Raw genomic sequence first — 15,478 nt, forward strand, 5'->3', positions numbered from 1 at the left:
AAAATCATTTTATATGTATGTTTTTCATTCAAATTGATACCCAAAGGCAAATTTTAAGTAGGTGCTATTTTCCATTTGAGTTTTAAGGACATATCAAGAAGTTAAATACTGTGATTTTTTAAACCCCAAAAGCCACTAATCTGATGTTTAGGAAGATATTTTTTTTTTCATATTCTGAATGCATATTAACTGTAAAGGCAGACATGCTGTTGCATGTATTTAATTTATCTTCATAATTCAATATGGCTCCTGAATAAATAGTAAGGCATACTTAGAATGGGAGTAAGGAAAGGAAGCTGAGGAAAGAAAATCAATATTAAAAGGTCACAGAGAGAAAAGCTAAGGAAAATAAAGGAAATACAATAGCAATTCATTAATATACCATCCTTTGGGAATGAGTTCTTCTACATAAGTAAAAGTTTCTCTATAATAAACATAGTTTAAAAACATTTTTAAAAACAACTCTTTCATAGAGGAAATTTTTTTTTTTTTTTTTTTCTTTTTGTTGAGACAGAGTGTCGCTTTGTCGCCCAGACTGGAGTGCAGTGGCCGGATCTCAGCTCACTGCAAGCTCCGCCTCCCAGGTTCACGCCATTCTCCTGCCTCAGCCTCCCTAGTAGCTGCGACTACAGACGCCCGCCACCTCGCCCGGCTAGGTTTTTGTATTTTTTTTAGTAGAGACGGGGTTTCACCGTGTTAGCCAGGATGGTCTCGATCTCCTGACCTTGTGATCCGCCCGTCTCGGCCTCCCAAAGTGCTGGGATTACAGGCTTGAGCCACCGCGCCCGGCCCATAGAGGAAATATTTTTAAGATACTTCCACATTTTTATATAATTTAATCTCTTTCTCATGGCTCAGTTTCATAATTAGGAACTTCACAGAGGTACAGAGATTATTTTACTGATGAGATAGGAGATGATCCACTTTGCCCTAAAGGAGGCTGAGGTCACCATTCCGTGGGCTTTGTCGGGGATATTTGGTGAGAGAAAAGTTGGCAGAGCTGGTCCTGCATAGCTGAGCCACCTGCATTTTGTCACTGCTGAACTGGCCTATATTCTTATATGTCCTCAATTGTTCTGCCTTCCCCTATAGTTTTTCTCACTTCTTGTTTCCTTTCAAGATCTCATCTGTCATTATTAACTATGATTGGTGGGCTTTTTTCAAGCAGTTTCCTCCTGCTTTTTAAAAAATTGAGATATATTCACATACCACAAGTTCATCCTTTGAAGCGTAAAATTCAGTGATTCTTAGCATAATCACAAGCTCATGCAACCATCACCAGTAATTTCAGAACATTCTCTTCAACCCCAAAAGAAACCCATTACCCATTAGCAGTCCTTCTCCATTTCCCTTTCCCTTAGCTCCTGACAACCACTAATCTATTCTCTGTCTCTATAGATTTCTCTATTATAGATATTTCATATACATGGAATTATAGAATATGTGGCCTTTTGTGATGGACTTCTTTTGCTTATAAAAATGATTTCAAGGGACAGAGGGTGAAGGAAGATGGTGGAATAGGACTCTCCAGTGATCATCTCCTTGCAGGAACACATCAAATTGAGCAACCATCTACATATAAAAATACCCCTGCAGGAGTTAAGGAAACCAGGCAAGAGTTAACAGTATCTGGTTATAGAATAATAATAAGAAAATAGGCCGGGCACCATGGCTCATGCCTGTAATCCCAGCACTTTGGGAGGCTGAGGCGGGTGGATCATGAGTTCAGGAGATCAAGACCATCCTGGCTAACACGGTGAAACCCCGTCTCTACTAAAAATACAAAAAAAAATTAGCTGGGTGCAGTGGCAGCTGCCTGTAGTCCCAGCTACTCGGGAGGCTGAGGCAGGAGAATGGCGTGAACCCAGGAGATGGAGCGTGCAGTGGGCCAAGATCATGCCACTGCACTCCAGCCTGGGTGACAGAACGAGACTCTGTCTCAAAAAAAAAAAAAAAAAGGAATAATAATAAGAAAATAGTCATTGAAGTGGGTAGGAAGTGCAGTTTTACATTCCCCAAGTCACCCATGTCCCAACCACAAAGTGCAGAGCTCAGAGAGAAATACCATCTACTTGGGGAAAAGAGAGGGATGTAAGCATAAGACTTTGCATTGGAACACACTACCAGGCCTGCCACAGTAAAACCCAGCACTAGACAGACTCCTACAGCCCCTCGCTTCTGCTGGTACCTGCAGACTGAGCCTCTGAACCTGCCTCAGTGCCAGACAGAAACCTGTTGTCCCTGTCAGACAAACTCAATTTCTGGTCTGCATCACCACTAACCAACTAACTATAGAAGCCATGGGCTCCAAACAGCCCACAGTGGCAGGCAGGACTCAATGGCTGGGGGCTCAGATTTCAGCTCAGCACTGTGCCAGCCTTGGTGGCCAAGGGATTCCACCCTGGCACTGCACCATCCACCATGGCCCTGGGATTACAGTGCTCTTGGTGTTACAATAGTTGCAGCAATCACTATCTTAGAAACCACAGCAGGTGACCTGCCTAGAATTTCTGGATAGCCTTACTGTCAAAGAACTTTCCCAGACAAAGCTAGACTATGCAAACTGGAATAAATTTCTAGTTCTTTAATGTGTAGACATCAACTCATGACCACAAGGATCAAGAACAATCAGGGAAATGGGATTCACCAAATGGATAGAATAAAGTGCCAGTGACTGACTCTAAAAAGATGGAGACATATGACCTGCCTGGCAAAAAAATTAAAATAGTTGTTTTTTAAGTAAGTTCAGTGAATAATATGGTTTGTCTGCATCCTCACCCAGAATCTCATTTTGAATTGTAATCCCCACAAGCCCCATGTGTCAAGGAAGAGACAAGGTGTAGGCAGTTGGATCATGGGGGTGGCTTTCCCCATGCTGTTCTCATAATAATGAGTGAGTTCTCATGAGATCTTGCGGCTTTATAAGTGTTTGGTAGTTCCTCCTGTGTTCATTCTCTTTCCTGCTGCCTTGTGAAGAAGGTGCCTTGCTTCCCTTTCACCTTCCACCATGATTGTAAGTTTCCTGAGGCCTCCCCAACCATGCTGAACTGTGAGTCAATTAAATCATTTTTCCTTTATAAATTATCCAGTCTAGGGCAGTTCTTTATAGCAATATGAAAACAGACTAATACAGTAAATTGGTACTGGTAGAGTGGGGTACTGCTATAAAGATACCCAGGCCTAGCATGGTGGCTCATGCCTGTAATCCCAGCACTTTGGGAGTCTGAGGCAGGTGAATCACGAGGTCAGGAGTTCAAGACCAGCCTGGTCAAGATGGTGAAACCCAACTCTACAAAAATACAAAAATTAGCTGGGCATGATGGTGGGTGCCTATAATCCCAGCTATTCGGAAGGCTGAGGCAGGGAACTGCTTGAATCCAGGAGGCAGATTGCACCACTGCACTCCAATCTGGGTGACAGAGTGAGACTCTGTCTCAAAAACAAACAAAAAAAAAGATACCCAAAAGTGTGGAAGTGACTTTGGAACTGGATAACAGGCAGAGACTGAAACAGTTTTGAGGGCTCAGAAGAAGATGGGAAGATGTGGGAAAGTTTGGAACTTCTTAGGGACTTATTGAATTGCATTGACCAAAATGCTGACAATAATATGGGCAATGAAGTTCAGGCTGAATTAGTCTCAGATGAAGATGAGAAACTTCTTGGGAACTAGAGCAAAGGTGACTCTTGCTATGTTTTAGCAGAGACTGGTGACATTTTGGCCCTGCCCTAGAGATCTGTGGAACTTTGGATTTGAGAGAGATGATTTAGGTGGAAGAAATTTCTAAGCAGCAAAGCATTTAGGATGTAACCTGGGTGCTCTTAAAAGTTTTCAGTTTTATGCTTCACAGAGAGATGATTTGGAATTGGAACTTATGTTTAAAAGGAAAGCAGAGCATAAAAGTTTAGAAAATTTATAGCCTGATGATGCAATGGAAAAGAAAAAACCATTTTCTTGGGAGAAATTCAAACCAGCTGCAGAAATTTGCATAAGTAATGAGGAACCAAATGTTAATCACTAAGACAAGGGGGAAAAGGTGTCCAAGGCATGTAAGTGGTCTTCATGGCAGTCCTGGAGGCATAGGAGGTAAAAATGGTTTCCTGGGCCAGGTCCAGGAACTTTCTGCTTTGTACAGTCTCAGGACTTGGTGTCCTGTGTCCCAGCTGTGGTTAAAATGGGAAAATGTACAGCTCAGGCCATTGCTTCAGAGGGGACAAGCCCCAATCCTTGGTGGTTTACATGTGGTGTTAGACCTGTGGTGCACAGAAGTCAAGAACCGAGGTTTGGGAAGCTCTGCCTAGATTTCAGAGGATGTATGGAAACACCTGGATATCCAGGCAGAAGTTTGCTGCAGGGTCAGAGCCCTCATGGAGAACCATTGCTAGGGCAGTGCAGAAGGAAAATGTGATGTCAGAGCCCCAACACAGAGTCCCCACTGGGGCATTGCCTGGTAGAGCTGTGAGAAGAGGGCCACCATCCTCCAGACCCCAGAATAGTAGATCCATAAACAGCTTGCACCATGTCCTGGAAAAGCAGCAGACACTCAATGCCAGCCCATGAAAGCAGCCATACCCTGCAAAGCTACAGGGGTGAGCAGACCAAGGCTATAGGAGCCCACCTCTTGCATCAGCATCCCATGGATGTGAGACATGGAGTCAAAGATTATTTCAGAGCTTTAATATTTGACTGATCCACTGGATTTAGGATTTGCACAGGGCCTGTAGCCCCTTCACTTTGGCCAATTTCTCCTATTTGGAAAGGGTGTATTTGCCCATTGCATGTACCCCTGTTGTATCTAGGAAGTAACTAACTTTGGACTTGGACTCTTGGGTTAATTCTGGAATGAGTTAAGACTTTGAGGGGCTTTTGGAAGGGCATGATTGTGTTTTGAAAGTGAGGAATTGAGATTTGGGAGGGGCCAGGGCAAAATGATACAGTTTGGCTGTGTCCCTACCCAAAATCTCATCTTGAGTTGTATTCCCCATAATCTCCATGTGTCAAGGGAAAGACCAGGTGGAGGCAATTGGATCATGATGGGGTTCCCCCATGTTGTTCTCATGATAGTGATTGAATTCTCATGAGATTTGATGGTATTATAAGTGTTTGGTAGTTCCTCCTCAGTTCATTCTCCTTCCTGCCACCTTGTGAATAAGGTGCCTTGCTTCCCCCTCACCTTCTGCCATGATCATACGTTTTCTGAGGCCTCTCCAGCCATGTTGAACTGTGAGTCAATTAAGCCTCTTTTCTTTATAAATTACACAGTCTCAGGCAGTTCTTTATAGCAGTATGAAAATGGACTAATACAGCAAACTTCAATAAAATACAGAGAAACAATTCAGAAATTAGAGAAAAGTAATAGATATGAAATAATGGGAAAAAAGCCAGAAATACTGGAGCTGAAAAATACGATGAAAAAAATAAAAATGCAATACAGACATCAACAGCAGAATTTATCAAACAGAAGAAAAAAATATGTGAACTTGAAAACAGGTTACTTGCAAACTTACAGTATATGAAAAAAGAACGAAAAGGAATAAAGAAAGCTTATGGGACTTATGAAATAGCATCAGAAGAACAAATATCGTCTGGACATGGTGGCTCATGCCTGTAATCCTATTGCTTTGGGAGGCTGAGGTGGGTGGATAATATGAGGTCAGGAGTTCAAGACTAGCCTGACCAACCTGGTGAAACCCCGTCTCTACTGAAAATACAAATTTAGCCCAGCCTGGTGGTGTGTGCCTGTACTCTCAGCTACTTGGGATGCTGAGGCAGGAGAATTGCTTGAACCCAGGAAGCAGAGGTTGCAGTGAGCTAAGATCATGCCATCGCACTCCAGCCTAGGTGACAAGAATGAGATGCCAGTTCCAAAAAAAAAAAAAAAAAATAGAGCAAATACATGAGTTGTTGGTATTTAAGAAGGAGTTAAGAAACATAAAGATTTATAAAGCTTATTTAAATAAATCATAGCAGAAACATTTCAAAATCTGGAGACAGATATAAATATCTAGGTACAGAGGTACAGGAAGGTCAAAAGTCTTCAATCATATTCAATCCAAATAAGACTACCTTATGATATATTACAATCAAACTGCCAAAAACCAAAGACAAAGAGAGAAAGCTGAAAGCAAGAAGAAAATAACATATAAGGGAGTTCTAATATGTCTGTTATCAACTTTTTCAGTAGAAACTTCACTGGCTACGAGAGAATGGGATTACATATTCAAAGTGCTGAAGGAAAAAAAACCTTTCAACCAAGAATTCTGTTCTTAGCAAAATTGTCCTTTGGAAATGAAAGAGATAGACTTTCCCACACAAACCAAAGCTGAGGGGATTTATCACCACCAGACATGTCTTACAATGAGTACTAAAGGGAGTTCTTCACATTGAAAGAATGATGCTAATGGGTAATAAGAAAACATTCGAAAGTATAAAACTCACTGGTAAAAGCAAGTACACAGTCAAATTCAGAATACTCAAATAATGTAATGGGGGTATGTAAATCACTTATTTATTTAGTGTGAAGGTAAAAAGACAAAACTACTAAAAATAATAAGCACTAAAATAATTTGTTAAAGTATATACAATATAAAAATATGTAAATTGTAATACTAAAAATTGAAAATGGGGAATAAAGGGTAAAGGTTGTGTTTTTTTGCAATTTGTATATACTTTAACAACTAAAATAATTTATTAATGTATATACAATATAAAAAGATGTAAATTGTGATATTAAAAATTCAAAATGGGAGATAAAGGGTAAAATTTGTGCCTTTTTTGCAATTAAATTAAAGTTGTTATGAACTTAAAATAGCATGTTATAAGATGTTTTTGTAAGCCTCATGTTAACCATGAAGCAAAAACATAGGTACAAAAATAACATGTTTAACTATAAGATGTTTTTTGTAAGCCTCATGGTAACCACAGAGCAAAAACCTGTAGTAGACACACTAAAAATAAAAAGCAAGGAATCAAAACATATTAGTAAAGAAAATCACTTACTCACAAAGAAAGACTGTGAGAGGAAAAAAGGAAGAAAATATATACAAAACAACTAGGAAGCAATTAACAAAATGACAGGAGTAATTCCTTACCTATTAATAATTACCTTGAATGTTAATGGATTAAGTTCTCCAATTAAAACACAGAGTGTCTGGGCCAGGTGCAGTGGCTCACGTCTGTAATCTCAGCACTTTTGGAGGCCGAGGCGGGCAGATCACTTGAGGTCAGGAGTTTGAGACCAGCCTGGCCAACATGGTGAAACCCCATCTCTACGTAAAAAAAAAAAAAATACAAAAATTAGCTGGGTGTTGTGGTGGGCCCCTGTAATTCTACCTACTCAGGAGGCTGAGGCAGGAGAATCACTTGAACCTGGGAAGCAGAGGTTGCAGTGAGCTGAGATCACACCACTGCACTCCAGCCTGGGCTTCAAAGCAAGACTCTGTCTCAAAAAAAAAAAAAGAGTATCTGGATTAAAAGCAAGACCCAACTGTGTGCTGCCTACAAGAGACTCACTTCATCTGCAAGGACAATACAGACTAAAAGTGAAGGAATGCAAAAGATATTCTATCCAAATGAAAGCTAAAAGGCATCAGGAGTAGCTATACTCATGTTAGGTAAAATAGACTTTAAGTGAAAGCTATAAAAGAGGCCAAGAATGTTATTATATAAAAGGGTCAATTCAGCAAGAAGATATGATAATTCTGAATATATTTGAACCTAACATCAGAGCACATACATATACAAGTCAAATACTCCTAGATCTGAAAGAAGTGAACTGCAATACAATAAGAGTAGGAGACCTCAACACCCTACTTTCAGTAATTAGATCACCCAGACAGAAAATCAAGAAACACCAGATTTAAACTATATTCTAAACCAAATTTCTAAACCAATATTCTAAAAATTTATAGAAAATTTCATCAGAAAGCTTCAGAATATATATTCTCAACTACACATGAAACATTCTCCAGGATAGATCATATGCAATGCCATAAAACAAGTCTTCAAAAATTTAAGAATATTGAAATTATATCAAGTATCTTTTCTCTCCTCAATGATATAAACCTAGAAATCAATAAAAAAGAAGAACTTTGGAAACTTACAAATACATGGAAATTAAACAACATGATATTGATTAACCAATGGGTCAATAAAGAAATTAAAAGAAAAATTTTAAAAATTTTCTTCTGAGAAAAAAAAATGGAAACATAACATACCAAAATCTGTAGAATATAGCAAAAACAATTTAAAGAGGAAAATTTATAGCAATAAATACCTGCATCAAAATAGATTAAAAATGTTGAATAAACAACCTAATGTTGTAGGTCAAGGAACTGGAAAACAAGAACAAATCCAAACCAAAACTAGTAAAAGAAAGGAAATAATATACATCAGAGTGGAAACAAATAAAATAGAGCCTGGAAAAAAACATAAAATATCAGCAAAAATGAATAATTGATTTTTTCATAGATAACCAAATTTGACAAATGTTTATCTAGAATAAGAAAAAAGAAAGAAGATTCAAATAAATAAATTCAGAGATGAAAAAAGGGAAATTACAACTCATACTATAGAAACACAAAGAATGATGAGACTGTTGTAAATAATTATAAACCAACAAATTGATTAACCTAGAAGAAATGAATACATTTTGAACACATACAACCTACAAAGATTGAACTATGAAGAAACAGAAAATGTCAACAGACAAATAACAAGTAAGGAAATGGAATCACATCAAAGAAAGGCCCACAATCTGATGGCTTAACTACCAAATTCTACCAAATATTTAAAGAACTAATATTAGTCTCAAACTATTCCAAAAATTAAAAAGGAAAGAATACTTCAAAACTTATTCTATAAGGCCAGCATTACCCTGATACTGAAACCAAACAAAAAGACAACAACAAGAAAAAGAAGACTACAGGCCAATATCCTTGATGAACATAGATGCAAAAATCATCCGAAAAATACCAGCAAACTGAATTCAACAGCACTTTAAAAAGATCATTCACCATGATCACATGGAATTCATCCTGGAGATGCAAGTACAGTTGAACATATGCAAAGCAATAAATGTGGTACATAACATTAACAAAATGAAGGACAAAAAAATGTTTATCTTAATTGACACAGAACAAGCATTTGATAAAATTGAACATCCTTTTATGATAAAAACATTCAACAAATTAAGCATAGGAGGAACATATCTCAACATGATAAAGACCATACATGACAAGCCCACAGCTAGCATCTATACTGAAAAGGGAAAAATTTAAAACTTTCCCTCTACAACCAGACATGGTAGCTCATGCCTGTATATCCTAGTACTTTGGGAGGCCAAGGTGGGAAGATCACTTGACCTTAGGAGTTTTTTGGTTGCAGTGAGATATGATCACACCACTGTAGTCCAGCCTGGGCGACAGAGTGAGACCTTGACTCTAAGCAAACAAACAAACAAAAATAAAATGTTTTCTGTAAGATATGGAACAAAATAAGAATACGAACACTCACTTTTGCCACTTACATTCAGTGTACTACTGAAAGTCCTACCCAGAGCAATTAGGCAAGAAAAAGAAACAAAAGGCATCTGAATTTGAAAGGAAAAAGATAAATAAAAGAAAAAGTTAAATAAAGGAAAAATATAAATTTTCCCTGGCTGCAGATAACACGTTCCTATCCTTCATTTTGTTAATGTTACGTATCACATTTATATATAGAAAGCCCTAAAGACTCCATCAAAAAACATTAGATTTATAAATGAATTCAGTAAAGTTGAAAGACACAAAATCAGTATGTAAAAATTAGTAGCATTTGTCTACACTGACAGCAAATTATGTGAAAAAAAATCAAGAAAACAATCCCATTTACAATAGCTAGAAAAAGTTAAGAACTTAGGCATGAATACAAGCAAGGAGGTGTAAGGTCTCTACAATGAAACTATAAAACATTAATGTAAGCAATCAAAGAGGACACTCATACACAAATAAAATGATATTGCATGTTTATGAATTGGAAGAATTAATATTGCTAAAATGTCCATACTACCTGAAGTGATGTACATATTCAATTTAATCCCTATGAAAATGCCAATGATAGTCTTCGGAAAAATTGAAAAAAAATTCTAAAATTTGTGTGCAACTGCAAAACACCCAGAATAGTGAAAAAATTCTTGAGCAAAAAGTACAAAGCTGGAGCCATCACACTACCTGGTGTCAAAATATACTATAAAACTATAGCAACCCAAATAGCATGGTACTGACACAAAAACAGACACACAGACTTAAGGAATAGAATAGAGAACCCAGAAATAAATCCTTGTACTTACAGTCAACTGATTTTCAACAAAGCTGCCAAGAACACACTATTGGGAAAGGGCAGTACCCTCAATAAATTGTGGGAAACTGGATATCCACAAGGAGAAGAATGAAATTTGACCCTTATTGTTCACCATATACAAAAATCAACTCAAAATGGATTAAAGACTTCAATGCAAGACCTGAAATTATTAGAAGAATACATAGGGCAAAAATTTCATGACAAAGAAATGTAGATATAAATTTGAAATGACAATGGAATTTGGGCAATGAGTTTTGGATATGACCTCAAGAGCATAGGCAACAAAAGAAAAATTAGACAAATGGGATTACATCAAACTCAAAAGCTTCTGTGCAACAAAGAAAACAATCAACAGAATGAAGAGATACCTATCAAATTGGAGAAAATATTTGGAAACTATACATCTGATAAGGGACTAATAGCCAATATATATAAGGAATTCAAGCAACTAAATAGCAAGAAAATGAATAACCTAATTACAAAATGGACAGAAGATCTGAATGAACATTTCTCAAAAGAAGATATCTTCAAAAGAAGATATACATGAATGACCAACAGGCATATCAAAAATGTTCAACAACACTAATCATTAGGTAAATTCAAATCACCTCACTCTTGTTAGAATGGCTATTAAGAAAATGACAGAAAGTGTTGGTGAGGATGTGGAAAAAACCTTATATTCCCACCTTTGGTGGGAATATAAATTAGTACAGCCATCATGGAAAACAGTAAGGAGGTTCCTTGAAATACTAAAAATAGAACTACAAAATGATCCAGCAATCCCCCACTGGAAATATATGCAAAGGAAATGATCTCAGTATGTCAAAGAGATAACTGCACTCCCATGTTTGTTGCAGCACTATTTGTACAGCCAACATATGGAATCAACCCTAGTGCCCATCAGTGGATGAAAAGATAAAGAATGTTTTATATATACATGATGGAATACTAGTCCACAATAAAAAAGAATAAAATCCTGCCACTTACGAAAATATGGAAGAACCTGGAGGACATTATAGTAAGTGAAATAAGCTAGGGACAGAAAGACAAGTACCACATGATCTCACTCATGCATGGGCATTCATATATTGGGCAAACCCCACCTTCGATGTATAATGATGGTTTGGCTCATCACTCTGGTCTTACAACATTATTTGATTTCTACATGGGAGGAACCAACTGTGTAGGTGTTTCATATCCTGAGATGCAAAGGCGTGTTCTACATTACAAGCTGAGATAATATTTCAGGGTTTATCTTAGAGGAATTGAAAAGAAATTTCTATTTTAACTGAAACTCATTTGAGATAATCTTTAAACTTCCTTCACAAGTAGGAAAAAGCTTAGGAAAGTGATGGTTATACAGCTATAATTCTATCCAGGAATCAAAAATTTTAATAAGCTTCTATAAATTTTTACTTCTTCAGACACTAGTATTGATTTTAATCTTTACAATCAACAATTACTCATTTGTTGTTATGGGAAAAAATATGATACATCTTTCCCCACTTCTGAAATCTATTCAGGGAAAATACAAATTTCATTTTCCCTAAGAGAAAGAATAATCAGAAATGACAACCTAAAATGGCAAAACTAAATAAAAAATCAGAACTAACATGGTGTTTTGTTTTGTGGAGAAATGTACTTGGGTAGCTGCAATTAAATGTGCTTCTTGTCAAAAGGCATAGCCTTACAGATTTTGTTATTTACTTAAAAGACTATTTGTTCCCTCGATTGAGGAAACAATGGCTATATATGCTTTCAATGCCTCCTAAGGCTACTTGAGTAAGGAACTGAATGGCAAGATAGCATAACAAATCCATCAACACAGGTCAGAAAAACTTTTAATATCCCAACATGTGATTAATTTGGGAGAAAGTTTGGAAATTAAGGTTCATACCAAAAAGTGCTCAAGAGTTCTGGCCTAGCTCTGTGTTGTCCTTGATTCACAGGATTTACAGGCAAATGTCATTATTGTCTTAAAAATCTAGGTCCTGTTGGTCTTCCTCAGGATAAAAGTCGGAGGAAGCATATTCATTGGCATGGATCCTAACTCATGCTGGACTAGATCCAGAAAGTATATTTTTAAAAAATTCTGAAAAATCTGAATGTTTAAATTGAGTGGGAAAATAGATTATCTTTTCAATATAAATGAAACTCAGAGTCAAAGAATTTTGAACAATAAAAGCCTAATTAGATGAATACTGTTTGCTAACAACTTTAAAGTAAACATTTTTTATAAGGTCAAAGGTCTAGAAGGGCTTCAAGGATTAATTCCAATAATGCTTGCTATTAGATTAGATTTGAAGCCATGTACATGATGACAACTTTGGCATGAAATCTGATCAGCCACCTGCCACAGAATGCTGCAGCCAGAAAGAGAGAGAGGAGGAATCCTGTGTAGTCCTTTAGAAAACAGGAGGCCAAAGCATATATAGAGGCAGTTATAGTTACTAAGAAGTCAAAAGAAAAAATTTTCATTGATTAAATAGAAATACAAAAGTAGAGAATGTAGTATTTATGGCTAATGCATGAGATATACTTTGAGTTCCTTATAATGAGAGCAGTTTGCTGTAGTACAGAGTGTGTGATCATGGAAGTATCACTTTTCTAATTCTCAGTTTCTTCATCTGTAAAATAGGAAGATTAGATGTCCTAAACTCCATAGGGTTGTTGTGAAACTTAAATAAGATGTGCCTGGAACAGAATAAGTGCTCAACTATTATGATGATGATGAATCAATGGAAAAGTAGGGGAATTGTAAAATTAACATCTTTATTTGAAGGGAAAATTCTATATGGTTTTATGAGATATTATTTCTAAAAAGATTTAGCTCATTTTTCTTTAAACCAACTAAAGATAAGCCCTTCCCCAGCACCCCCCTCCCCCCGCCACCCGTGTTTTCTCCACTTAATCCTTTGAGGGAATATCAAATTGTGTGTATATATATTTTTTCCCTGGATTTTACTTTGCTGGGTTTTAAAGAAAAGACTAAAAGAATGATGTACAAATATATAAACATATTTTTCCCAGTATGTCTTACTGGGTATGATAAATATTTTCCACTAAAATAAATCACTGGATTTTTCCATGTCTTTTAAGAATTACTGGAAAGTGATGATAATAAAATAATACGTTAATGGTTATAGGTAGGGAATATCTAAGCTACTAATGTGCAACTTAAGAGAAATATGGGTAGAAAGTAAGTGAAATACCCTACCCTCTACTGCAAAAAATTTAGCAAAGTTATTTTTTGAGAAATTTAAGGAAAAACCATCTACCACAAATTAGCACTGGAAATACTTACCAAAGAGAAGGCCTGTGTGTTATAGACAGTAAGGAAATTCCAGCCCCTTTTGCAGCCTGAAATATCTTTCCTTCGACATCAATGCTGACAGCACTGGTACATTCATCCAGCAAGGCATATTTTGGTCTTTTAAAAAGTGCACACAAAAATTAATTATTTTGCTATATGAATTATAAGTTTTTCTTTGGACAATATGAGTTGCATTGCTAACAATTTTAAAGCAACTAAAAAGAATATGACATTATTATTATTATTATTATTATTATTATTATTATTTTGAGACAGAGTCTCGCTCTGTCGCCCAGGCTGGAGTGCAGTGGCGCGATCTCGGCTCACTGCAAGCTCCGCCTCCCGGGTTCACGCCATTCTCCTGCCTCAGCCTCCTGAGTAGCTGGGACTACAGGCGCCCGCCACCGCGCCCGGCTAATTTTTTGTATTTTTAGTAGAGACGGGGTTTCACTGTGGTCTCGATCTCCTGACCTTGTGATCCGCCCGCCTCGGCCTCCCAAAGTGCTGGGATTACAGGCGTGAGCCACCGCGCCTGGCCAAGAATATGACATTATTAAAGGCAATAAATGATAAAGCAAAAAAGTAGTTATCCCCCTCTTTGGACTATAATATCACATTTTTAATAAATTTAAATAGATTTTCTGATGCTTTCTAATAATACATTAAGCTTTATTGTTTTGTAGATGAATGAATCATAAATACGAGGCACAGGAAAGATGAGGCAGGTCACTGAGTACATTTTCCTGCAGAAAGCAGGTTCATTCTTGGTGAGAAGGGTCTGACTAACTACATGAAAAATACATTGCAGTGGCTAATGATCAAACAGGCCACAGCCCTGTTAGCAAAGATGCAATGAGAAGATTATTTTATCAGCATTGTGACTACCTAAGCATTACTAATGGAATTTCATCACTATAAGACTGTGAGAGTGAATATGGCTCATCTTAAAAATTTATAGCAGACATTTAACCTCATAATATTGGAATCATACTCCAGAATCAAATTCTTAGGAGAAAAAGTAAGTTATTTTTCTAAGTATATTGGACAATTTTCTAAGATTAATTTTTACTTTGATAATGCCTGTCTGTTATCAGAGGCATCCCATCACTTGACATTGTTTCCCTCTGCTTATCCTTTCTCCCTCTCATCTCACCCCCTGCTCTTACTTTTCTTTGTCCTTTCCCTTTCTTCTTTCAAGTCCCTCTGGACTGTTGGTACGTAGCATGACTTAGCTTAGTTAATGGGAACAAAGTCAACTCTTACACTGTCATTTACTATTCAATTTGGAGTTGAAAATTAGTATCAAGTATTTGCCAGGACAATTTCCTTTATAAAATATATTTTGATTTTTAAAAATAAAATGACAAAAAAGTTTAAGAAAATAAAAATCAGTAATTTCTTACCAGACTAAATAATTATTTGCCCTGTAAGTTACCGTTCTAAAATGGATTTGCTTATTAATAGAATCCAGTTACCTACTACATGTAGGTCAGGTAGTCAGGGCTAATAGACACAGGAGTCAAAGACTCTAAAACTGGTCTCTATGCAAAGAATAAAAGATCAGTGCATGTTCTTCATGACAACATCAATGGAATTAGTGTCACTGGTTGACCTTTGGTTACTGTTCTGATTTAAATATTAAGCATTACTTCTTTGTCTCAGAGTTATTTTCTGTTTTGTGGATGATATTTTTAAGTGAACAAGAGGAAGAAGTAAAGGAAGTATAAAAGTGAAAGGTTGAGTAAAATTTTCCTTTTGTATAAAGTTCTTTCCAGTGATTAACATGTTTATTGCATTTTGGCTTATTTTTCAGAGTGCCTTGATCGAAA

The 15,478-nt window shown here is 36.8% G+C and overlaps 1 protein-coding gene across 5 annotated transcripts in view; it reads right to left on the bottom strand.

Moving 5' to 3' along the window:
• The window catches only part of ABCD2 (ATP binding cassette subfamily D member 2), a 123,742-nt gene that overhangs the window by 59,758 nt on the left and 48,506 nt on the right, over window positions 1–15,478 (bottom strand). For all 5 annotated transcript variants that reach the window (XM_050750130.1, XM_050750128.1, XM_050750132.1 and 2 more), the window contains one exon: window positions 13,641–13,766. In XM_050750130.1, coding sequence (XP_050606087.1) covers window positions 13,641–13,766 — 126 coding nt within the window. The remainder of the gene's footprint in view (window positions 1–13,640; window positions 13,767–15,478) is intronic.

This window comes from Macaca thibetana, chromosome 11 (assembly GCF_024542745.1).
Source record: "Macaca thibetana thibetana isolate TM-01 chromosome 11, ASM2454274v1, whole genome shotgun sequence".
Taxonomy (NCBI): Eukaryota; Metazoa; Chordata; class Mammalia; order Primates; family Cercopithecidae; genus Macaca; species Macaca thibetana.